The sequence below is a fragment of the Maylandia zebra genome, linkage group LG20 (genome assembly GCF_041146795.1).
Source record: "Maylandia zebra isolate NMK-2024a linkage group LG20, Mzebra_GT3a, whole genome shotgun sequence".
In the NCBI taxonomy this organism is placed as follows: domain Eukaryota; kingdom Metazoa; phylum Chordata; class Actinopteri; order Cichliformes; family Cichlidae; genus Maylandia; species Maylandia zebra.
Genome location: NC_135186.1, coordinates 14258334 through 14283392, shown reverse-complemented (window position 1 = coordinate 14283392; position 25059 = coordinate 14258334). Strand labels below are relative to the sequence as shown.

The window sequence follows — 25059 nt, the reverse complement described above, 5'->3', positions numbered from 1 at the left end:
TCCAGGCTGCCCCCACCTTTGTGCTATTGCAGCTGGGATAGGCTTCAGAATTCCCAGAATCCTGAATAGGATAAGCGGGAGAAAATGGATGGATCTCACTGAGTGCTTGGTCATGGGGGCGTTGTCTGATTATTGAGGTTTTCTCTCTGTTATTATAGGGTATTTACCTTTTGGCTGTTGGACATGGACATAATGTGTAGACTCTCAGCTTTCATTTGAGGGTATCCACATCTAAATTGGATGAAGGGTTTTGGGGTTTCAGCTCCTTAACATGTTCCACCCTCTTTTTAAGGGGACCAAAGGTAATTGGACATTGGACTCAAAGGCTATTTCATGGGCAGGTGTGGGCAGCTCCTTTGTTATGTCATTATGAATTAAGCAGATAAAAGGCCTGGAGTTGATTTTACGTGTGGTGGTTGCATTTGGAAGATATTGCTGTGAATATACAACATGCGGTAAAAGGAGCTCTCCTGCGCAGGTGAAGCGAACCATCCTTAAGCTGCAAAAACAGAAAAAAACCATTCGAGAAACTGCTACAATATCAGGAGTGTTAAAATATACAGTTTGGTACATCCTGAGAAAGCACTGGTGAACTTCAGCAATGGAAAAAGACCTGGACACCCACGGAAGATAACAGTGGGGATGATCGCAGAATCATTTCCATTTTGAAGAGAAACTCTTTCACAACAGCCAGAAGCAGCCAAATGAATTCTGAGGTGTTCAGAGAGATACTGTCTGCTCAAATCCAGCTTAATACACTCAGATTGATTGGGGGGCGTTTCCTAATACAGATAGACAATGACCCAAAGCACACAGCCAATGCAACCAAGGAATTCATTAAAGCAGAGCAGTGGAATATTCATGAATGGCCAAGTCAGTCGCCTGATCTTAACCCAATTGAGCTACATTTCACTTGGTGAACACTAAACAGCAGACAGGACCCTGTGAACACGGATACGTCACTGTCATTACAGTTACTTCCTGAGTATTTGTGTCTGCTTGGTTTCACTCAGAACCTAAAATGATATTTGGCTACATCAGTGGGAAACTTGGCCTGCTGGTGTAGCTAGGGGAAAAGTCAGAGGACCACCAAGTCATTAGGAATCACTCTCCAGGAACCATGAACATTGACAACAGAATTCCCTTGAATCCCTGCAAAAGGTACTGAAATGAAGGGTAGGAATCATAGACTAACTAAAGAAACAATACTGATGATATTGTCCTCAATAAAAGAGGTTTCACAATAAAGCAACTTTATGTTGTATCACATTAACTGAAGAATTAAAAAATACTACTAAATTGCCAGTATATTTAAAATATATGTGATAACGATGCCTGTGCATTAGCTATTGTATTGCAAGAGGAAGTAACATGATATGTCATCTAAATGCACTGTTCAACACCAAACTGAAATATTTCACTGTGGACCAAAGTAGCTGACAGACTGTTGGTTTGTAGTCATGCTGCTAACGTGGCTCAAAGAAACCCTGCTTTTCCCCTTCTTTGTCAAAGGAAGCTGACACAGAGTACATGTCATATTAGATTTAACTCCCAACTGATTTCATTAATGACTCTCAGACTCTGTCCCTTGGCTGTGCCTGTGGGTAAATTAAACACATCTTTATCAAGACACCTGCCAAGATAATAAGACATTTAACTTTCAGCACCAGTATGCTCTAGCATGCAATCACAACACACTATGAGACAACTCAGAAAGGTAATTTTATTATATGGAAATCATGCTGCTCAGGATCATCACACAACAACAGTGCTTGCTGCTTTGCTTTTTTTCTAAAGAGAACCACATGTACTGCTGACTCTCGCTGCCAGGAGTTGTTTAGTTCAACAAATCATCTTTAGAATGTTGTTTATTGACGCTGAGCTACTCTCAAGATCTGCAACTGTCCAATAATCGCTGGACGAGGAGGTCAATTTGGCTCTGTCGAGTATTTTTGGAGCATTCTGAGCACAAGTGAATGAGAATCTGAGAACTACATGTGGACCATAATATTTTTTGTTGCTAAGTGTTTCCAGTAAGTACTTGGCATGGGTTTGCTTAGGAATGTATATGCGTGATTCTTGCCAGAGTATAAAGGCATTAAAACCTCATTTATATTCGTCAGGCTCTCACACATAGTTGCATCTGGACTGCAGTACCCGTCACATGGATGCTAGTTCAAATCTGAAAGTCCCCAAGAAGTGAAAAACAAGTTTATATATATAAAAAAAAATAGACCATAAAAATAGATAAGGCAACTACATCCTCCTACTCCTTGGATAATTGGGATCTAGCTTGTTCCCACACCCATGCAGTGGGGTCAGTCACAGCAGGATGACGTAATCCAGAGGGCTCCACATTCCCACGCTGCTCAGCATGTGATATGGAGCCACTGGGACCAAAAGCTTGTACACACATGCACAGATGCAAAACAAAAGGGGATGGATGCATGCAACCCAGCAGACTTGGGCACTGTAAACAAGTGTTTGAATCTGCACGAGCCCCAGCATGATATGAACTAGTGATCAGAGATCAAGCTTCTCTGTGGCCCTTTAAGATCCCCCCCCTACAGCCAGCTAGCCTGCCTCTGTTTACATGATGGTAACTCCCAAGCAGTGGAGGCTATCACAAAAGTGCTATTGTAGCTGCACAGCTTGAAGATGCCAGTGTCATCCTCATCATCTTTTAAGACAAGTCACACACACACACACACACACACACATACAGAGCCTCCTTGTAGGGAACCAATATAAACAGCCACTTTTCCTATCTTTGGATCAGCACGTGTCTGTGACTCAATCAACAAACATTTCACTGTGGTGCAACACTAACGTTGCAGTTCACATTGACCTTTGACCCCTCTGCTTGCCAGTGGGTTTTAAAAGTATAACAAGTGAAGAGCCCTTGTGCTGTTCTGAGAGGGAACTGCAGTAGGATGCTAAAATTATTAAATCGGCATACTAATAATAATAATGATGATTTTATGCTGTTTTGTTGTTTCTGTGATCAGAAAAACATGTTATGTGTGTGTAAAAAAGGTAAAGAGGCCATGGTTCTATGTGTCTGCACTAAAGCTACATGCTAACTGGTGCATGGTGAAATGACAGTATGCTGATGTTTAGCAGGTGTAATGTGAACCTGTCACTATAGGCAGTTTAATATTTTCTCATTAGCACAAGTTCAGCATATAGCTGAGGTAGGCTGCTATATTATTAGCTACAGTAGGCAGGTTTTTGCTCATGAATGCCCTCCTATTGAAAAGTAAGGGGCTAATCAAAATGATTACAGAACCTGTTTAGTATGATCCTAATATTAGTGACAGAAGAAAGGGCCTGTCGTTTTTCAGGGATGTTAGGATTCATCCTTAAAAGAATAAGATAAATATTTAACATTTGATATATTTTAGTCTGGGTCAAAATGGAAACCGTGATTTAGCAACATTTGTTGGGATACTTTAGTGGATAAGTAGAAACCTAACCTAATTTTAAGTTAGAAATGTAATGGACGTTAAGATTCATCCTCAGATGGCCATGGATATTTGTATCAAATAAATATTGAGGTAATAAGACATTTTAGTCTAGACCATGGTGGGAATAAGAAACAGACTAGAACCAAGCTACCGTAGTCAGAAATCTCTGCATTGTGACACCTGACGTCTTGTATATGATCTAGGAAGGGCATGCTCACAGAGATTTATGTACAGTTTCATGAACATCACCACACTGACCTTTGTAAGTCTCATCCTGCCACTCTCACTCCTCTCCAGGCTCCTTTTCAGAGATGAGTTTCTGACCACTGGCACCGGTTGCACCTCTTCCTCCCCGCACCAGTCTGAACTCAGGACGCAACCCATATAGGTGGACAGGGTCCTGGACTTGGGGTTGTTTTTCACCTCCTCTCACTCTCTCTTCCTTCTGTCCTTCCTCCACCTCCTCCACTTTCTCTCCGTGTCCTCGTCCCCTCGTCCTCTAAACAGGCTCCAGGCTCCCTGGGTTCCTGGGCAGCTGTTTTTGTCAGCTGGAGAGGAGGAGACGGAGGCCCTTCCCCTTTTCCTGGCTCTTGATCAGCCCTGCTCCGGGGACAGAGGGAAGGATACACTCTGCCCCTCTCTGCTCACTTTAAAAACACCTCTCTCTCCAACTCTGTCCTGCTGCTTGTGGACTCCCCATTTTTCCTGCCTCCGCCCCCTCTCACTGCTCCTCTTTGTTTCCCACACGCAGTTGCAACCACTCAACTTTCTTGAGCACACCTAGGCCTCCAATTTTTCACCCTATTTCTTTGTGCCACTCAATCACACTCTTCACATCCCTCTGCTCTGTGCTCTCACTCTTGATCACTGTTCAGATATGAAGACTCAATGTTTCATCTTCCCATCTTGTGAAGCTCCTCTGTTTTTTCCTTATGCCTCTTCTTTCCTCTTGTTTTTTCCCTCTTGTTGTTTTGCAGTCCTCCCATCCCAAGAACACGTCTCTCCCTTCCTTCTTACTCCCATTCCTCCTTCTTCTACCTCTTCTGCCAGTGTTGCCTCACTCTTACATATACAATTACCTCTCTGTTCTTACCCCCACCCATCTCTCCTTCTTAGCTCCCCTCTGTTTCCTGCTCCCAGATACAGACAGACTCTCCTTAGCCCGTGCAGCACATTGTTGGTATTGTCCAGAAAACAAGTAAGAAAAACCCTCTCAACAGTGAGGGCAGCTGTCAGGATGCTGCTGTGCAATGTAGTGATTCAGAGTGCTCTTAGCTTTTGTTAGACTGAGCCTTTCCTTGTTTATGATGCAGGACCCTGTCTGTTGAAACTGTGAGGCAACATTGCTTTTCCCACATAATGCAAACCAACTAAATGAAGGGATGTCAGATATATTATGCCATCATCTTACTCATATTACTAGAAAAATCTTTGCATCTTTGCCTGTTTTTCTTCACCTACCTTAACAACCATGCTGAGCTTGACATCACTGAGATCGTTGCTGTCTGTGGTTTCCCCCTACAGTGACTACCTGCTCCCCTCTGTATAGGGGGAAGGGGACCAATACACACACACACGTTTTCTACTTTTGTGAGAACATTTATTGACATGAGTATATTCTCACGGCTAAGGCCTTACCTTTACCCTACCCTGAGCCTTAATTATAACTTTACAAGCACGTTTGCACTCTCCAACACGCCTTCAAAGTGTGAAAAATGTGACCTGGCCAGAAGGTTTGAACTTTATAGTATTTAGCCAATCAGATTGTCTAAACTTAAAACTGCCTCTCACAAAAGCAGGTGGATGTGCTTTTTACTAAATTATATTTATCTTGGCTTTTGTGTCCTGTAGTCTCCCAAGAAAGCTGCGGCTCACAATCTTCTTTTGCACGTATACACACACACACACACACACACGCACGCACGCACACACACACACACACACACACACACACACACACACACACACACACACACACGCATTCAGTGTATCCGTGTGGCGTCCTTTCCTGAAAACAGTGACTTAATGATTCCCTGTAGGTGATGAGTTTAACGAACATCTTATAACTGTAGTAACAAAAACAGTCATGTGTTGCACTCTCCCCATTTACTGCATAAGTTATGGATAAAGAAGAAAACTCCAAGCACAATGTGCTCCTGTGCCTTTTTAATGTGGCTGGTGTGTGAAAGATCTTAGGATTCCTCGTGTTTCTTTTTTCCTCGCAGTCTCTTTGCTGTTGTTTATTTCTTCTCCCTTTTTGGCTGCTGCGCAAGGCTTGGAAGAGTGAGACAGTGCCCCTTAAAAGGCAAATTCTTGATGCTCCTCCAAAAGCCCCTTCGCTCCTCCCAATTTTGTAATGACTCTTTTACACCCCCTCCTCCCACCCCCCATTCCTCTCATTTTGTTTTCTTCTTTCTTTCATTGTCTCCCTTGCCTCTCTCTTCACACTAAAACTACTAGTGAGCCATTTTTTTTTAGTTGGAGGTACTTTGGCTGAGAAACCTACCAGGTGTCCTTCTTTTCCTCCCTTCCTGTACCCTACGATTGATCCATCCCTCCCCCAAGCCTTGTGCATTAGTCCCCCTTCCAGTTGACCCCAACCCTTTCTTACTCTATCCCCTCCTCTTTATGTATGTCTTTCAAGGCAATGTTTCAGACATGAGCTCAGGCTGTAGACAGTGTTTACAACAAGCCCCCTCCTGGTTTTACATGCCGTGAAATTAACTCCTTCTAATCAAGTGAGGTCCGGCTAGTTTTGCATCTGGAAAATATGGGGAAGGACACAGTAGTTTTCAGAGTGAGCCATTATTTACGGCTAATTTAAAAGCCCCCACACCCCCACCACAAAAATAATCATCTGATTACAGAAAATATGGTACTAAAAGAAGCCGAAAGCCCGGGCTTTCTGGCAAAAACATGGCCGCCATCCACTGCAGAATACTTGGCACTTGTAAGTGTACTTGGCGGGAATCACTCTCAGTCTGGATCAGTGATTAAGATAAATGACAGATTTCTGGATGGAGGTTTGTTAAGGAGGGGACAGACAGAGTGATAGGATGACTGAGCTCGCTACTATCTTCAAGAAGAGTCGAGAAACAACAACAACAACAATCTTTATTTATAGAGCACATTAAAAGCCAGGGGCATGGCAAAGTGCTTTACATAAAACAATAAAACAATAAAATGATTTACACTAAAACATCGGAGTCATATAAGTGTGGGATTATGTTCACAGGTAAAAACCACTAATAGGAATAATCTATAGCACACAGCTATAGCAAAGTAGAACTGTACCATCATACACAGTGATAGAGAACATAGACAACGCAACAATAAAATAATAAAAATAATTAGCACTATAACGTCAGAGTCATATAAGTGTGAGATTATGTTCACAGGTAAAGACCACTAATAAGAATAAACTATAGCACACAGCTATAGCAGAGTAAAGCTGTACCATCAAACACAGTGATAGAAAACATTGACAGCGCAGGACAACGCAAAACAACCAGACACATTAATAGAATAACTCACTAGAAGCGAGGCGAGAATTTAACTAGTAGAAAAAGCAAGTTCAAACAAATATGTTTTAAGCCGTGATTTAAAAGATTGAATAGAATCAGACGCCCGGATGCCAATCGGGAGATTGTTCCACAGCTCAGGTGCAGCTAGAGCAAACGCTCGATCACCTCTAGACTTCAAGCGAGATCTGGGCTGAACCAACAATGACTGTGAGGAAGATCTTAAGGCCCTCGTAGGAAGATATGAATTTAAGAGTTCCTTAAGATAACTTGGCCCTGTGTTATTAGTAATTTTAAAAGTAAACAACAGAATTTTAAATTGAATACGAAATTTCACAGGCAACCAGTGCAAATCAGCAAGGACGGGAGTGATGTGAGCAAACTTCTTAGTTTTAGTTAGAATGCGTGCAGCGGCATTCTGGACTGTCTGTAATCTATGTAAAAGGGTAGAGTGGAGACCATAATAAAGTGAATTACAGTAATCTAGTCTTGACGTTACAAAGGCATGGATAAGCTTTTCCAGGTCATTGTGCGGGATGTAGTGTTTGGCCTTGGAAATAAGGCGAAGTTGGTAGAAACTAGATCTGACGACAGCAGATACTTGTTTATCAAGTTTAAATGAGCTGTTGAGTAGCACACCCAAATTCCTAACAGTGTCAGGGAAAGAACTAGTGAGAAAACCAAAAGCATCATGAAGTTTGGCACGAAGAGCGTCACTGCCAAAGATCATAATTTCAGTTTTCTTATCGTTAAGGATAAGAAAATTTGCCAGAAGCCATTGCTTGACCTCACACATGCACTCTCGAAAGTTACTCACGGACATAGCTAGATCATCATTCAGCTCAAAATAGATCTGGATGTCATCGGCATAATAGTGAAAGGCAATGTGGTATTTCTCAAAAATGACACTTAAAGGAAGCATATACAGTGAGAACAGGGTAGGGCCTAACACAGATCCCTGGGGGACACCACAGCAAACAGGTACAGCGGAGGAGGAGGAGGTGGCCAAGTGAACCAAAGAGAGCCGATCGGAGAGGTAAGATTTAAACCAATCCAAGGCAGCGCCCTTGATGCCTACAGTGTGCTCTAGTCTCGCCAATAGTATGTTATGGTCAACCATGTCAAATGCCGATGAAAGATCCAATAGCACTAGGACAGAGGGGCGTCCATTGTCAGCCATTAGTAAAAGGTCATTAAAAACTCGGAGCAGTGCTGATTCAGTGCTGTGGTGTTGTTTAAAGGCTGATTGATATTTATCATTAATGTTATTCTCATCTAGGTAGGTCTGAAGTTGAAGCAGAACCACCTTCTCAAGAATTTTAGCCACGAAGGGAAGTTTGGAAATCGGCCTATAATTGGCATAATCATTTTGATCGAGATTACTTTTTTTAAGAACAGGTTGGATTATAGCATGTTTAAGAGCTGATGGTACATAGCCGGACAGCAAGGAGGAGTTCAATATGGACAATAGACAAGGTCCAATTGCACTAAAACAATCCTTGACTATACGGGATGGAAGAGCATCATGTACAAGATTAGTATTGTTCAGTTTCTCAATTAGATGCTTCAGAGTAGAGAGAGAAACAGGTTCAAATTGACAAAAAGTAGTAGAACAATCAGGGGTGGGCATACGGTCGGTCACCAAAGGAAGGGTAGATTTAAGAGATGCGACTTTATCCAAAAAATAACTTGAAAATTTTTCACAAAGGCCCGGGGAGCACGGCAGAGGCATAGAGGGGCAGGGGTTGACCACAGAGTTGAAAATTTTGAATAAAATTCGAGGGTTGTTTCCATTGGTGGTGATAATTTTAGATAGGAAAGCTGCTTTAGCCGCTCTGGCAGCTGATTGAAACTTCGAGCGGCTAATGCATAAAATGTCATATGATGACTGGAGATTATCTTTCCTCCACCTCCTCTCATCCCGTCGACACATACGTCGTAAGGCGCGAACAGAATCATTTAACCAACATTGTGAGTAGGTTCTGGGGCGTTTCATTTTGATCGGTGCTACAATGTCAAGGATAGAGGAACATGTAGTTAATAGAGTATTGGCGAAATTCTCAAGCGTATGTGGGGTAAGACAATCTGACGTAGTAAATGAAAAGTTCACAAAAGAATTAGAAAATTTCAACAGAGTATCAGCATTCACAGTACGCGTAGGGCAAAGAGGAGCCTCAAAGCGTGATCCGGTGTTGCCAAGGTCAAGATCGAAAATAACCGGAGAATGGTCGGAAAGTCCAGTGTTTCTAATTTCCTTAATACATATATCTACATCGTATGAAAAAACCAAATCAAGGGTGTGGCCCTTAACATGGGTAGGCTCATTCACCCACTGGGTAAGATTAAAAGAAGCAGTTAGTGCTAGAAAATCGTTAGCCAATTGGTCATCCATACAACAGACATGAATGTTAAAATCACCAGAAATAATAACAGAACCATATTTAAAAAGAATGGATCCCAAGAAGTCAGCAAATTCAGAAAGGCATGATCAACCGACTCCACAGAGAGGCAGCAGGAAAAAGAAGGGATTGTAATGTGAGGAAACAAAAGCTGAAGTAACAAAGGAGTACAGAAATAGCCACAGTTGTGATGATGTCACGTATTATACTACCCGAAGGCTTCATAGACATCACGGTGTTTACTGAAACGTTAAAGTTGATGACATTCGTCATCTCCAGTAGTTTGTTTTTCTGGAAGTTGTGAAATAGAAGTGTGTGCACACGATCATTCTCTTGTGCTAAATGATTCTCTCTCGCCCTCTCCCTGGCCTCTTCAAGAATCTGTTTTTGTGGGTCAGTCTTGGACTGTTCCACAGCTACACTGTGTGTGTATGATAAATGTACACAGCAATAACATGTTAGTCAGGCCACAGGCTAACCAAGGACATCTGTGCCAAGGGTGTGTGCACTGGTTAAGCTTTGAGATCCCTAACCCATCCAGACATCCACACCACACCACTGAAATCAAAGGAAGACTATTGCAATGTCACTTACAGGCACTTGGGCCCAATTCAGATCACCTCCACTTTGTGTTTGGACAAAGTGTAGTCCATATTTGTAGTTTTTTTTTTTTTTGGTCCACAACCGGACTTGACTGGTTTCCTCAGGGTATTTCTGCCTCAGCTCAGCCGCAAGTCCATCTTACATGGGAAAATCTCAGGTGTGTTATAGCAGTACGGCCACATCTAACCTGTTACCCAGGTTAAGCCAAGCTCATGACTTCTGGGCCACATCTGGCCCACAAAGCACTTGCCAGTAACTGGCATGCAAGTCCCAGAAGCAGCCCAGATAAAACCTGAATTCATCTGGGCTGCAAAGTGAATGTTTTGGGTCTTTTCCTAGCACTGATACACTTTTTAATAGGTTTGTTTATCAATTTATTTGTTTTTTTTACAACCACTTGGCAAAAGTGTTTATTAGATAACTCTGGCCCAATATCACTGGCTAACCAAAATTGCAGGGTAGCATCCTTTTAGTTTTCACATCAGCATCAAAACCCATTACAAGTCCAAAGCCAGCAATAAAACTACCCTTTGAACATCTGCTGTGTGTGTTATGGTCAATCAATAAATTATCTGTAGCTGTGAACAGTTTCTCTCTGACCGATCCAAGTTTATAGTAAAGAGCTCTGTGTAACCTGATTGAATATTGGTTAAGGAAAGAGGTGTAGCGATAGATTAGCCCTGTATAAATTCCAGTCCCTTTGCTGTTACAAAGAAATGTTAATGTCCACTGCCAAAACTAACCTACACCCCCTTAAAAAGAGTTTCTCCTTATTCTTCTTATTTGCTGAAAACACAGCGCCCTGCTGTTTTAGAACAATTACTGAGCATTAAAAGATTATGCACTTGCAGAAAAATGAAAAATGGCTCCCATCTTTTATAAGAACCATTAGTAGGCAGGTGAGAAGTATTAAGAGATGTAGGGAATTGTTTGTTTTAGCTTTTTCTTGGATTTGCTGACAATATGAAAACTGTACAGTGCTGCCAGTCTTATCCTTTAAATCACACTTAATTCTCACCAAATGTTTTTGGTAAAACTAAAGAGGGTTTAAATAGGTTTAGGACAAAAAGTTAGACAATCAGCACAAGACAGAATAATGGGTTCAAGCTAGGCAGGATGAACGTTTCACACCTTGGCTGCCCTCTGTGGCATTGTGCCAACTTAACACCACAGGCTCATGAACAGGAACGAAATGAAAAAGAAGCCTACAGAAAGCCTACAGAGCCTACGTACAGAGAAACTGTGCAAAACTGAAAACTTTAGCTTAGGCGAGCTTTGCATTTTAACGTTTGCTCATGTTGCAAGGTCAGAAAGATTTGCCTTGATCTCTGTAATTGACGTCAAATTTTACAATGAGCGCACAACAAATACAAAAGCCGGAAAGAGAGTGTCTGAGTTTGAAAGACGCCTAGCTTAGTCATCATGGAAAAGATGGAGAGGAAACAAAAAGGAAAGCCAGGATGGACAAGTGACATGTTCATAGTTTGTGGCTGGTCCTGCAGACAGAAAATCATTCCAGTGCTGCATTCTCTTGTCTGGGCAGCATAAATCATTGGGCTTAAAGACAACAGGAGCGCCTCTAAAAACTGGCCTCTTGTATAAACATTAAATGCTTCAAACTGCAGCTCTCAGGAGGGTCACTGGCTAAAAAATGTGTGTGTATATATATATATATATAAAAAAAAAAAACACCCAGCACGCCCCTGCGGGCGGTTTATCCTTCAAGCTCGGGTCCTCTACCAGAGGCCTGGGAGCTTGAGGGTCCTGCGCAGTATCTTAGCTGTTCCCAGGACTGCGCTCTTCTGGACAGAGATCTCCGATGTTGTTCCCGGGATCTGCTGGAGCCACTCGCCTAGCTTGGGAGTCACCGCACCTAGTGCTCCGATTACCACGGGGACCACCGTTACCTTCACCCTCCACATCCTCTCGAGCTCTTCTCTGAGCCCTTGGTATTTCTCCAGCTTCTCGTGTTCCTTCTTCCTGATATTGCTGTCATTCGGAACCGCTACATCGATCACTACGGCCGTCTTCTTCTGTTTGTCTACCACCACTATGTCCGGTTGGTTAGCCACCACCATTTTGTCCGTCTGTATCTGGAAGTCCCACAGGATCTTAGCTCGGTCATTCTCCACCACCCTTGGGGGCATCTCCCATTTTGACCTCGGGACTTCTAGGTTATACTCGGCACAGATGTTCCTGTACACTATGCCGGCCACTTGGTTATGGCGTTCCATGTATGCCTTGCCTGCTAGCATCTTGCACCCTGCTGTTATGTGCTGGATTGTCTCTGGGGCATCTTTACACAGCCTGCACCTGGGGTCTTGCCTGGTGTGATAGACCCCAGCCTCTATGGATCTTGTACTCAGAGCTTGTTCTTGTGCTGCCATGATTAGTGCCTCTGTGCTGTCTTTCAGTCCAGCTTTGTCCAGCCACTGGTAGGATTTCTGGATATCAGCCACCTCCTCTATCTGCCGGTGGTACATACCGTGCAGGGGCCTGTCCTTCCATGATGGTTCCTCGTCTCCCTCCTCTTTCTTGGGTTTCTGCTGCCTGAGGTATTCACTGAGCACTCGGTCAGTTGGGGCCATCTTCCCAATGTATTCTTGGATGTTCCTTGTCTCATCCTGGACTGTGGTGCTGACACTCACCAGTCCCCGGCCCCCTTCCTTCCGCTTAGCGTACAGCCTCAGGGTGCTGGACTTGGGGTGAAACCCTCCATGCATGGTCAGGAGCTTTCTTGTCTTTATGTCAGTGGCTTCTATCTCCTCCTTTGGCCAGCTTATTACCCCAGCAGGGTACCTGATCACGGGCAGGGCGTATGTGTTGATGGCCCGAATCTTGTTCTTACCATTCAGCTGACTCCTCAGGACTTGCCTGACCCTCTGCAGGTACTTGGTGGTTGCAGCCTTTCTAGCGGCCTCTTCATGGTTCCCATTTGCCTGCGGGATCCCCAGGTACTTGTAACTGTCCTCTATGTCTGCAATGTTGCCTTCTGGTAGTTCAATCCCCTCAGTTCTGACTACCTTCCCTCTCTTTGTTACCATCCGACTACACTTCTCCAGTCCGAACGACATTCCAATGTCATTGCTGTATAGCCTGGTAGTGTGGATCAGTGAATCGATGTCTCGTTCACTCTTGGCATACAGCTTGATGTCATCCATGTACAGGAGGTGGCTGACAACTGCTCCGTTCCGTAGTCGGTATCCGTAGCCAGTCTTGTTAATGATCTCACTGAGGGGGTTCAGGCCTATGCAGAACAGCAGTGGGGACAGAGCATCTCCTTGGTAGATCCCGCACTTGATGGTAACTTGTGCTATGGGCTTGGAGTTGGCCTCTAGTGTTGTACGCCACATCCCCATTGAGTTCCTGATGAAGGCTCTTAGGGTCCCATTGATCTTGTACAATTCTAGGCATTCCAGTATCCAGCTGTGGGGCATTGAGTCATAGGCCTTCTTGTAATCAATCCAGGCAGTGCACAGGTTGGTCAGTCTGGTCTTGCAGTCTCGGCTGACTGTTCTGTCTACCAGTAGCTGGTGTTTTGCGCCTCTGGTATTCTTGCCAATTCCTTTCTGTGTCCTGCTCATGTATTGACCCATGTGCCTGTTCATGTTAGCCGATATGATGCCTGACAGGAGCTTCCATGTAGTACTGAGGCAGGTTATTGGTCGGTAGTTGGAGGGGACCGGTCCCTTCTTGTGGTCCTTGGGGATCAGGACCGTCCGACCTTCGGTTAGCCATTCCGGGTGTCTCTCGTTAACTAGCAGCTGGTTCATTTGTGCTGCCAGGCGCTCGTGGAGTGCAGTCAGCTTCTTTAGCCAGTAGGCGTGAACCATGTCGGGCCCTGGTGCTGTCCAACTCTTCATACTGGAGACCCTTTCTTGGATATCTGCCACTGGGATGGTTACTGGACCCTGTTCAGGGAGGTCGCTGTGGTCTGCCCTCAGATCCACTAGCCACTGAGCATTGCCGTTATGGGTTGCGTCCTTCTCCCATATGCCCTTCCAGTATTGCTCCGTCTCCAGCCTTGGTGGTGCTGTTCTCTTATTGTTCCCTTGCCACTGAGAGTACACCTTTGCTGGTTCTGTGGAGAACAGCTGGTTTATTCTCCTGCCTTCTATCTCTCTGGTGTACCTCCTCAAGCGGCTGGCCAAGGCTGTGAGTCTTTGCTTGGCAGTTTCCAAGGCCTCAGGTATGGACAGCTTGCTGTATTTCTTATGCACCTTCTTTGTCGCACCTTTCTGCAACTCCGTTAGTTGGCTAACCTCCCTCCGTGCTACTTTGATCTTGTCCTCTAGCCTCCTTCTCCATGGAGGGTACTGCCCCTTGTGGCTGTTCAACTTGTAACCAAGCATCTCACTGATCACTGCTGCCGTATTGTAGATCAGCTTGTTAGTGTCGGTAATCGTGGTTGTAGGTATTGTCCGTAGTGCTGCATTAACATCATCTAGCAGACCTTCTGTGGGTACTTCACGTAATCTTGGTAACCGGCTACGGGGGATCCAGGTTTCAAGCTTGGCCATGATCCTATTTTTCAGGTCAGTTCCTCTCGCACTCAACGGTCCTTCATGTACCCAATCTCGGGTGGGGGTGATGATATCTCCCCCTGACCTGGCGTCCTGACTCCTCCTTGCCGTAGCATTTGTGTTGTACCTCGTCAATCTCTAGCTGTGAGAGCAGTCCCTTCTTTCGAATGTTGGAACACTGAGCTACTAGTTGTTTCGCCGTCATTGTGGATGTTGGGTATATATATATATATATATATATATATATATATATATATATATATATATATATACCAGTTACTGGTAGACAGAACAATCAGCCGAGACTGCAAGACCAGACTGACCAACCTGTGCACTGCCTGGATTGATTACAAGAAGGCCTATGACTCAATGCCCCACAGCTGGATACTGGAATGCCTAGAATTGTACAAGATCAATGGGACCCTAAGAGCCTTCATCAGGAACTCAATGGGGATGTGGCGTACAACACTAGAGGCCAACTCCAAGCCCATAGCACAAGTCACCATCAAGTGCGGGATCTACCAAGGAGATGCTCTGTCCCCACTGCTGTTCTGCATAGGCCTGAACCCCCTCAGTGAGATCATTAACAAGGCTGGCTACGGATACCGACTACGGAACGGAGCAGTTGTCAGCCACCTCCTGTACATGGATGACATCAAGCTGTATGCCAAGAGTGAACGAGACATCGATTCACTGATCCACACTACCAGGCTATACAGCAATGACATTGGAATGTCGTTCGGACTGGAGAAGTGTAGTCGGATGGTATCAAAGAGAGGGAAGGTAGTCAGAACTGAGGGGATTGAACTACCAGAAGGCAACATTGCAGACATAGAGGACAGTTACAAGTACTTGGGGATCCCGCAGGCGAATGGGAACCATGAAGAGGCCGCTAGAAAAGCTGCAACCGCCAAGTACCTGCAGAGGGTCAGGCAAGTCCTGAGGAGTCAGCTGAATGGTAAGAACAAGATCCGGGCCATCAGCACGTACGCCCTGCCCGTGATCAGGTACCCTGCTGGGGTAATAGGCTGGCCAAAGGAGGAGATAGAAGCCACTGACATAAAGACAAGAAAGCTCCTTACCATGCATGGAGGGTTTCACCCCAAGTCCAGCACCCTGAGGCTGTACGCTAAGCGGAAGGAAGGGGGCCGGGGACTGGTGAGTGTCAGCACCACAGTCCAGGATGAGACAAGGAACATCCAAGAATACATTGGGAAGATGGCCCCAACTGACCGAGTGCTCAGTGAATACCTCAGGCAGCAGAAACCCAAGAAAGAGGAGGGAGACGAGGAACCATCATGGAAGGACAGGCCCCTGCACGGTATGTACCACCGGCAGATAGAGGAGGTGGCTGATATCCAGAAATCCTACCAGTGGCTGGACAAAGCTGGACTGAAAGACAGCACAGAGGCACTAATCATGGCAGCACAAGAACAAGCTCTGAGCACAAGATCCATAGAGGCTGGGGTCTATCACACCAGGCAAGACCCCAGGTGCAGGCTGTGTAAAGATGCCCCAGAGACAATCCAGCACATAACAGCAGGGTGCAAGATGCTAGCAGGCAAGGCATACATGGAACGCCATAACCAAGTGGCCGTCATAGTGTACAGGAACATCTGTGCCGAGTACAACCTGGAAGTCCCGAGGTCAAAATGGGAGATGCCCCCAAGGGTGGTGGAGAATGACCGAGCTAAGATCCTGTGGGACTTCCAGATACAGATGGACAAAATGGTGGTGGCTAACCAACCGGACATAGTGGTGGTAGACAAACAGAAGAAGACGGCCGTAGTGATCGATGTAGCGGTTCCGAATGACAGCAATATCAGGAAGAAGGAACACGAGAAGCTGGAGAAATACCAAGGGCTCAGAGAAGAGCTCGAGAGGATGTGGAGGGTGAAGGTGACGGTGGTCCCCGTGGTAATCGGAGCACTAGGTGCGGTGACTCCCAAGCTAGGCGAGTGGCTCCAGCAGATCCCGGGAATAACATCGGAGATCTCTGTCCAGAAGAGCGCAGTCCTGGGAACAGCTAAGATACTGCGCAGGACCCTCAAGCTCCCAGGCCTCTGGTAGAGGACCCGAGCTTGAAGGATAAACCGCCCGCAGGGGCGTGCTGGGTGTTTTTTTTTTTTTTTATATATAGTTATTAACACATTTTATATACATATACATATATTACACAGCTACAGTGACATCACTGTTGGTTACTGAAGTCTGGATTTGAAGTCTCGAGATGAGTACTTTGTCACCATCTTGGCTGCAAAAAACTGGATGTGACAGGGCGGGGTGGATTGAATTGTGAAGCTACACAGTCATTGGCTAAAGACTTGTGAATGAGAAGTTTTAATCCAGTGTGCATGCAGTTTCATAGCATAGGTATGCCTTCATTTGAAACATAGTGTGACCAAGATTTACAAAATATACCCATTTTTCCCCCAGTATGGCTTGAAATGACTGACCCAGCCCATAAAGAGGAAAGCTGTTTACAGAGGTGAGACAGAAAGCCATTTTCTGATAGAGCCCATACTCACACCACCACCACACATTTAGACTGTGTTTGTCGCAGTCCTCAGTTTTTCTAGTTTTCTAGAAAACTAGAAAAACTGCTATGACATTACTCAGTTAAGAATGAATCAGGCTGGGGTGGGTCTTTTTCTTTTTTCTTCCAAGAATGGGCCTTTTTCTCAATCCCAGAATATGAGTTTCAAGTATGAGTTCACAAAACCGCTGAATCTTTTGTGGTAATAAGCCCCACCACACACAAATACACACATTCAACCGCACAGTGGTGTGATCTCATCAGCAGTCGCACAGCCTCTTTTCTGGCAACATGCACATGCAGGCAGGTTGGGGAGGAGGTCGGATATCAACGCACTTTAAAAGAAAGACGTACAGCCGAGTAGGCTGGAGCCACAGTTTATCAGGTGTTCAAGTATTTCTGCTTTTTTGGCTAAAACAATACATCCATCATTGTCTTCCGCTTATTTAGGGTCATGGAGTTTATCGTCAGGTTCCTCAAAAACATAGCCTGTTAGCTCAGGACTCTCCCTCATTCATCTTCAACTTGGAAACACAAAAGAAGACAGAAGTTTAATCATGGTTATATTAACGTCAATTCAGCAGCTATAGTAAAAACTAGGAAATTTTAGGAATAATTATTTAATTAAAAGTGATAGAGGATCAAATATATGAAACCAATATTGGTTTCCATTTTTCCCCCTTCACATGAATAAAGAGATTTCCAGCCACAAAAAAGCCCAAATGCTCAAGATTTCCTGGATGATGAGCCTCGAGCATCCCACTAATGTGCTCAGATTAAATCCAACTATGATGGTAGGTCATCAAAACAAAAAATCCTAACTTCAAAGCATATCTCGAACACATACCAAAAGTTCCACAGCTCCCCAACTATCCCCTCAAATTCCTCAGATGTAGCTGAGAAATATGTCCCTGTAATACAGGGACATAAATCAAAGCCTAAATCTGAGGGGAAATGAATGCTGATTAACTCTTCTTCTTTTAATAATAAAAAAATTAAATAAAAAAGAAGTTACAATGGCATTTCTATTTTGGGAGATGAGAGCCTGGGATGTGTTAACGCTGTGCCTCCAGGGGTTTGGCCACAACATGGGAAACAGAAAGGAAACTAGGAAAACGTGGGGATGGTTGTCCCAGTGAAAACAAAGAGTACTGTGGCAGACAAATTGCCCGGGAATTTAAAAGTCTGCCGTCTAACTGTGCAGGATCCCATACCCCCCAAACCATCTTCTTGACTTGTATGATGCGGTTCAACAAGCACTGAATATCTTGGTATCATGCAAAAGTCCCAGCTGGCTGTGGTTTCCCTCATTTTTGAAGGTTTCAATAGGCTTTCACAAGATGACTGGCGTATGTGGTCACCCTTTTCCTTCAGAGGACGAGTAAGTAATAAATTCCTTACATCCATTTTGGTTAACCCACGTCACTCCAAAACAGCTTCATGTTGAGGTGATTAAGATGAATTTTGTAAATTCCCATGTGTGATGTGCGGTGTGAGGAGCTTTTCCCATTGGTATTGATTGGGGAACACTGAATGTGCAACTCGGTGTAGGGCGAAATAACTAAATGCACCGGGGCCAACATGTTATTTTTTTTTAATCATGCTAATAATTGTTTATAAAACATCTTTGAACTGGGATTTTCAAAAAAAAAAGAAAAAAGGACTAATTACAATGTGAGGTTTTCTTCCTGTTAAAGGTTTTTCCTTCCCACTGTCGCCAACTGCTTGCTCATAGAGGGCTGTGTAATTGTTAGGGTGTTCTCTGTGATATTGTAGGGTCTTTATCTTATAATATAAAGTACCTTGAGGCAACTGATGCTGTGATTTGGCGCTATATAAATAAAAGTGAATTGAACTGAACTGAAATGTAGTTTATCCTTTGCAGTTGTTTTGTAAGAAAGTCTCTTGCTCCCTCTTGTGGTTGACATGCAGTTTGTGGGGATAGGTTATTTGATTAATCTAAATTGCCCATAGGCGTGAATATGGGAGTGAATGTGAGCATAAATGGTTGTCTGTCTCTGTGTGTTAGCCCTGCGTCAGACTGGCGACCTGTCCAGGGTGTACCCTGCCTCTCGCCCTATGACAGCTGGGATAGGCTCCAGTGGAAGCGATGGATGTATGGATGGATGAAAGTTTGTCCTTTGCAGCTGTTTTGTAAGAAAGTATCTTGCTCCGTCTTGTGGTTGAACTCAGACATTGCAAATTTTCGTTCATATTTAATAGTCATAGTTTTTTCTTTGTTAGTTATTCTCAGGGTTTTCCTTTCCTCCTATGTTCCCTGTGCGTAGTCTCTGTTTCTGTTCGGTCTCCCATGTTTCATCAATTTTTGTCTTTGTGTTTACTTTGGTCTGTCAGGTTTGTGTCTGAGTCTCCATCTCAGTGTTTAGGCTTCCTGTTTTATTTTAATAGTCTCTCGTCTCTGCATAATGGGTTAGGAGCTGAATTAGTCTGCAATGCAAACAACATCAGAAACAAATGATCCAGTCTTGTACTTGGCTTGATCCATGCATGGTTCTGCAGAAGCACCAGCAGGCTGTCTCAGCTCAATGAAAGAAAAAAGAAAAAGGTTCATGATATTTTATAGGTCCCTTACAAGAAATACTAGAAACCATAATTGTAATATTTGTGACCAAAGCAAACATTTTATATATTTGTTTATATGGTTGATGGCGTGTTGTGCTGTTTCATTATGAAATATTGAAGTTAAGTGGTACGCCTGACCATAAGGCGTAATGTGGAAGGGGATTTTATTCTCCAGTGTTGCATCTCTTCTTACCACATAGTAAACCAGGAGCTAATGCCACCCATGGTTTTGTTTTGTTTTTTGGTTCAAATACTAAACTCATGGGTGTGGACAAGCCATGAAGGCTGTTGTAACACACAGATTCTAGGTCTGACCAACAGTCCCAGAAAAAAAATGACAACCAATAAAAATTCTACAATATAATTTATTACTCACATTACTAAGATCAGTGGGAAACAATCCCAGCTACATTTGTCACATAAAAGTTGAGGAATAAAACAGTCCAGCATTCCACTTGCAAAGGGATAAAACACACAGTTCAAGAACAGGGCCAGCTGTGCCACAAATCACAAGTCCACACGCTGACAACTTCAACAGGGAGCAGCAGTTATCCTCCCAGACCCACCGCGCTGTACAGAATAGGCCAACAATCACCCCAGCCTTAGCAAGCCAACTCTGCCACAGCACGTGGGAGAGCTGTACCAGTATTACACTGGTATTTCCAGTGTGTAATATCAGTAAACGATTATGGGTAGAGTTCGGTATTCCATTCTGCTTGACAGAAGTGACCCAGAAGTCTCTGTTCCAATTCTCCAAATACTGTTATAATGCTGTGTTTACTGCCCCTTTACAATAAAATACACTAAGACTATCCTTTTTGAAAGGAAAGGAGAAAATGCCATCCCATAATTCGTAGTGACCATCCATAAAAAAAACCAGCATAATAAACTGCTGCCGATTATGTTAATGCTAATTATAACAGCATTTTCCATTTGATGCCATAAATCACTGATATATTTCAAATTCTTAACATTGTGGAGGTATGTAATAACGACAGGAGAGGTCTCTGTGTCTCACTCCAACTTTATTAACTGACTCTCAGAACTTCACATATAGTGAGCGCCAAAATCTCCACCCCAACACTTCCCTTCAACTTGGGTGTGAGTGGAGCCACCTGGTGGTCCGCCACACATACCCCCCCCTGAACACACAGTTAGGTCTCTATTCAGTCCAGGACCCTGGGTCTAAGCAAACGACCCGAACGACTGAACCTGGGAGGGAGAGAACAGGCAGAGGAAGGTCCATCCTGTGAACGAGGCTGGTGAAGGCGAGCAGGAAAGGCAGGAGGAGGCTCAAACGCCGGTGGTCCGGGGGTAGTCCTGGGGGGAAAACCAGAGTCTGTCAACCCCATCGAAGGAGGGCGGCCACGGCGAGGGGCCTGGGCCGGCACTACATTACTGTCCGGAAGAACATGTGCAAGTTTAAGTCTGTCAACACACACAGTCTCCCTTCGACCCCCAAAATCCAAAACAAAATGTTTCTGGCCCGGTTCAATAACCCTGAATGGGCCGTCATACAACGGCCGCAGCGGTGTCCTGTGGGCATCGTGCCTGACAAAAACAAACTTAGCAGTCTCTAAAGTCTTTGGAACAAAGGTGTCAGGCACGCAATGGTGCACCGGACCAGGAACCCGAAGCGAGTGCAACAGCGGATTGAGAGATAGCACCGATGGATCGAAGCAGGGAGGAGGATTTTCGGGCAAGAATTCTCCAGGCACGCGGAGGGGCTGACCAAACACTAGCTCAGCTGGGGAAGCGCCGAGATCCTCCTTAACCGCAGAGCGCAGCCCAAGCAAAACCCACGGGAGGAGGTCAACCCAATTGCCATCCTTTAAGGAGGCGCGAAAAGCAGCCTTAAGCGACCGTATGTTGTATGCGGTTGTGCGGTGGACTTTAGCCCCCAGTCCATCAGCCATGGCCGACCAAAGCTCGGAAATGAACTGGGGGCCTCTGTCTGACGTAATGTCCGCGGGTGGGCCGAAACGCGAGACCCAGCTTGACAAAAACGCCTTGGCCACCACTGCTGCGGTAGTGGACGCCAGGGGGACCGCCTCCGGCCACCTGGTGGTCCGGTCAACAACAGTCAAACCGTGCGTAAAACCGTGTGACTGCGGCAGAGGACCCACCAGATCGACATGCACATGATCGAAACGTTTGCCGGGTATGAAGAACGGCTCCAGGGGCGCCTTGGTGTGTTTATGAACCTTCGCACGCTGGCAGGGGATGCACGCCGACGCCCATTCCTTAACAGATTTGCGAAGGCCTGGCCAAACAAATTTAGAGCTGACCAGTTTAACAGAGGCCCGGACCCCTGGATGAGAGAGAGCATGTACCGAGTCAAAAACTTGACGACGCCAGGAAGCGGGAACCACTGGGCGAGGGCGGCCGGTGGAAACGTCACAGACGAGGAGGGGACCACCGTCCTGCACGGGTCTGTCCTCTAGTATGAGGCCCGTCTGGGGCGAGGATGTCCGGGTTATCGCTCTGATCGGCAGCCATGGCGGAGTAGTCTATGCCGAGAAAGACGGGAGAAACCAGCGCACGGGACAAACAGTCAGCCACATGATTGGATTTACCAGCCATGTGCCGAATGCCCGTGGTAAACTCAGAAATGGCTGCCAACTGGCGCTGCTGGCGTGCACTCCATGGATCAGAAACCTTGGACATGGCAAACGTCAAGGGTTTGTGGTCCATGTATGCGGTAAAGTGACGACCCTCGAGAAAAAAACGGAAATGACGAGTCGCCAGGTGGAGCGCCAGTAGCTCCCTGTCAAAAACGCTGTAATTGCGTTCGCTGTCACGTAGCGTACGGCTGAAAAAGGCGAGCGGTTGCCAGACACCCGAGATCCGCTGTTCCAGCACCGCACCCACCGCTATGTCCGACGCATCGGTGGTCAACGCAATCGGTGCTGAGGGGGATGGGTGGGCCAGAAGGGCAGCATTAGCTAACGCTGACTTAGCATCAGAAAACGCTTGGATGCTTTCCGGAAACCAGTCAACGGAGTCATTAGCTTTCTTACCTTTTAACGCCCCATAAAGGGGCTTCAGCAGATGTGCCGCTCTGGGGAGAAAACGGTTGTAAAAATTCACCATCCCCAAAAATTCCTGCAGTGCCTTAACATTCGTGGGACGTGGAAATTCCGAAACAGCTCGGACTTTGTCAGGCAACGGAACCGCGCCCTCGGCGGAAATACGGTGCCCAAGAAAATCGAGAACGGGCAACCCAAACTGGCATTTAGATGGATTAATAATCAGTCCATGCTCCGCCAAACGCTGAAAAACCTGCCGCAGATGGAACATGTGCTGCTCCTTCGAGCTGCTGGCCACCAGTATATCATCAAGATATACAAAAACAAAGGGCAGCCCCCGCGCAAGACCGAGTCCATCAACCGCTGGAAGGTTTGGGCGGCCCCTTTCAGGCCAAACGGCATGCGCAGAAACTCGAAAAGGCCGAAAGGTGTAATTACGGCGGTTTTGGGGACATCCTCCGCGTGCACGGGAACCTGGTGATATCCCCGTAACAAATCGATCTTCGAAAAAACCGAGGTCCCCGCAAGATGGGCGGAAAAATCTTGGATGTGGGGAATGGGATAGTGATCGTTCTCTGTGACATTATTAAGACGGCGGAAATCCCCACAAGGTCGCCACCGACCATCAGATTTAGGCACCATGCGTAACGGAGAAGCCCAGGCACTGTTCGAACGCTGCACGATGCCCAGACGCTCCATGGTGGCAAATTCTTCCCGAGCGACAGCCAGTTTGGCAGGGTCGAGGCGGCGCGCGCACACCGGAGGCCCTACTGTAGTTATGTAATGCTCCACCCCATGCTTCGTCACCGTGCTCGAGAAAGTGGGGACAGAGAGTGAGGGAAACTCAGAAAGCAAACACTGAAAAACGTCACCTGAATCTACTGAGTTAGCATGCACCACGGGCTGAGCACCCCGAGTCAAACAGGGTAATGAGGAAAATGACACAGCATCAATTAAACGTCTGTTAGCAACATCAACCAGCAGTCCGTGAGCACAAAGAAAATCAGCGCCTATTATAGGCACAGAGCTAGCAGCAACAACAAAGTTCCACTGAAAGTCACGGTCGTGAAAGCAAACAGTCACCAACCTTTCACCGAAGGTTTTGATGGGAGAGCCATTAGCCGCTGTTAGCAATGGCCCGCAGCCCTCAGCTAGCCTGTCCGAGCCAGCCGGGGGAAGAAGGCTCTTCTGTGAGCCGGAGTCCACCAGGAAACGCCTCCCCGAGCGTGAGTCCTCTAAGAAAACCAGCCTTTCCTTGTTGCCAGCGGTCGCGGCTGCTACAGAGCGCTGACATGCCCGTTTCCCTGGGTCTGGAAACTGCAAGGCGGGAGACAGCGCCGTGCCTTTGCTCCAAAACGCTGGTGATAAAAACAAAGCCCCTTTCTGCGGTGCCGCCGTGCAGCGTGCAGCCACCGTGGACGAGTCGGAGGGCCCCTGGAGCATCGGTGAGGTGGCGGGGGAACACGCTGGTGAGTCCTGAACAATCGCCTGGACGCCGAAAGTCCTGGTAGCCAGGAGGATGCGATCCGCCTCTTCCGCAAGGGAGCGGTAATCCTTCGTGGCCAATAGCGGGGAGTTGGCAAGGCCAGCGCGCACTGGAGCCGGCAGCTGTCGGAGAAAGAGGTGGGTGAAGAGAAATCCTCCATCATCCGCGCCCAGCAAGGACAGCATGCTCTCGAAGAGCTCGAGAGCGGTGCCGTCGCCCAGGCCCGCGAGGGAAAGGAGTTTCTCGGCTCGCTCAGCATCAGAGAGGGAGTAACGCCGCAGCAGCAGCGCCTTGAGGGTGGTGTACTTGCCTTGGGCTGGGGGGTCCCGGAGGAGAGTCATCACGCGGCGGGTTGACAGCGGGTCAAGTGAGGCCACCACATGGTGGTATTTAGTATCGTCGGCTGAAACTCCACGAAGAGCAAACTGAGCTTCTACGTGCACGAACCATGAAGGAGGATCGTGAAGCCAAAAATCCGGCAATTTAAGCGCCACAGCAAACGCAGCCATCGGCGGAGGTGAAAGTCCGGCGGCAGCCGATGCTTCCAGGCTGGAGCTGGCTTCGTCGTCGAGCCTTAGCATGTTTGCTAAAGGGGTCACCAATGTGGAGGTATGTAATAACGACAGGAGAGGTCTCTGTGTCTCACTCCAACTTTATTAACTGACTCTCAGAACTTCACATATAGTGAGCGCCAAAATCTCCACCCCAACACTTCCCTTCAACTTGGGTGTGAGTGGAGCCACCTGGTGGTCCGCCACAACATCAGCCTGTTAAACGCACAGCTGAACTGTGAACACCACACTGCTGTGATAAAAACTACTACCTGTTGAGTTCTTATCCACCCAAAGTGCTGATTACATACTCGTTCTGATAACATTGCCACCTCCTAAAATAAACTATCACAGCCACAAC

At 46.1% G+C, this 25059-nt stretch overlaps 2 protein-coding genes across 4 annotated transcripts in view; both read right to left on the bottom strand.

Annotated features, from left to right (window-relative positions):
* tns2a (tensin 2a) overlaps positions 1-4322 on the bottom strand; it is a 64284-nt gene extending 59962 nt beyond the window's left edge. For 2 of the 3 annotated variants that reach the window (XM_004565437.6, XM_012923054.5), the window contains exon 1: positions 3726-4322. In XM_004565437.6, the coding sequence (XP_004565494.3) occupies positions 3726-3851 (126 nt within the window). In that variant the 5' untranslated portion in view covers positions 3852-4322. The remainder of the gene's footprint in view (positions 1-3725) is intronic. The other variant, XM_004565438.6, reaches the window with a different exon arrangement.
* Positions 4323-20798: 16476 nt separating this feature from the next.
* Positions 20799-24728, bottom strand: LOC143414282 (uncharacterized protein K02A2.6). Its single transcript, XM_076878390.1, is given in 4 exon segments — positions 20799-22142; positions 22213-22812; positions 22900-23004; positions 23007-24728. Coding segments are annotated over 4 exon segments (3771 nt in total).
* Between the last annotated feature and the right edge of the window lie 331 nt (positions 24729-25059).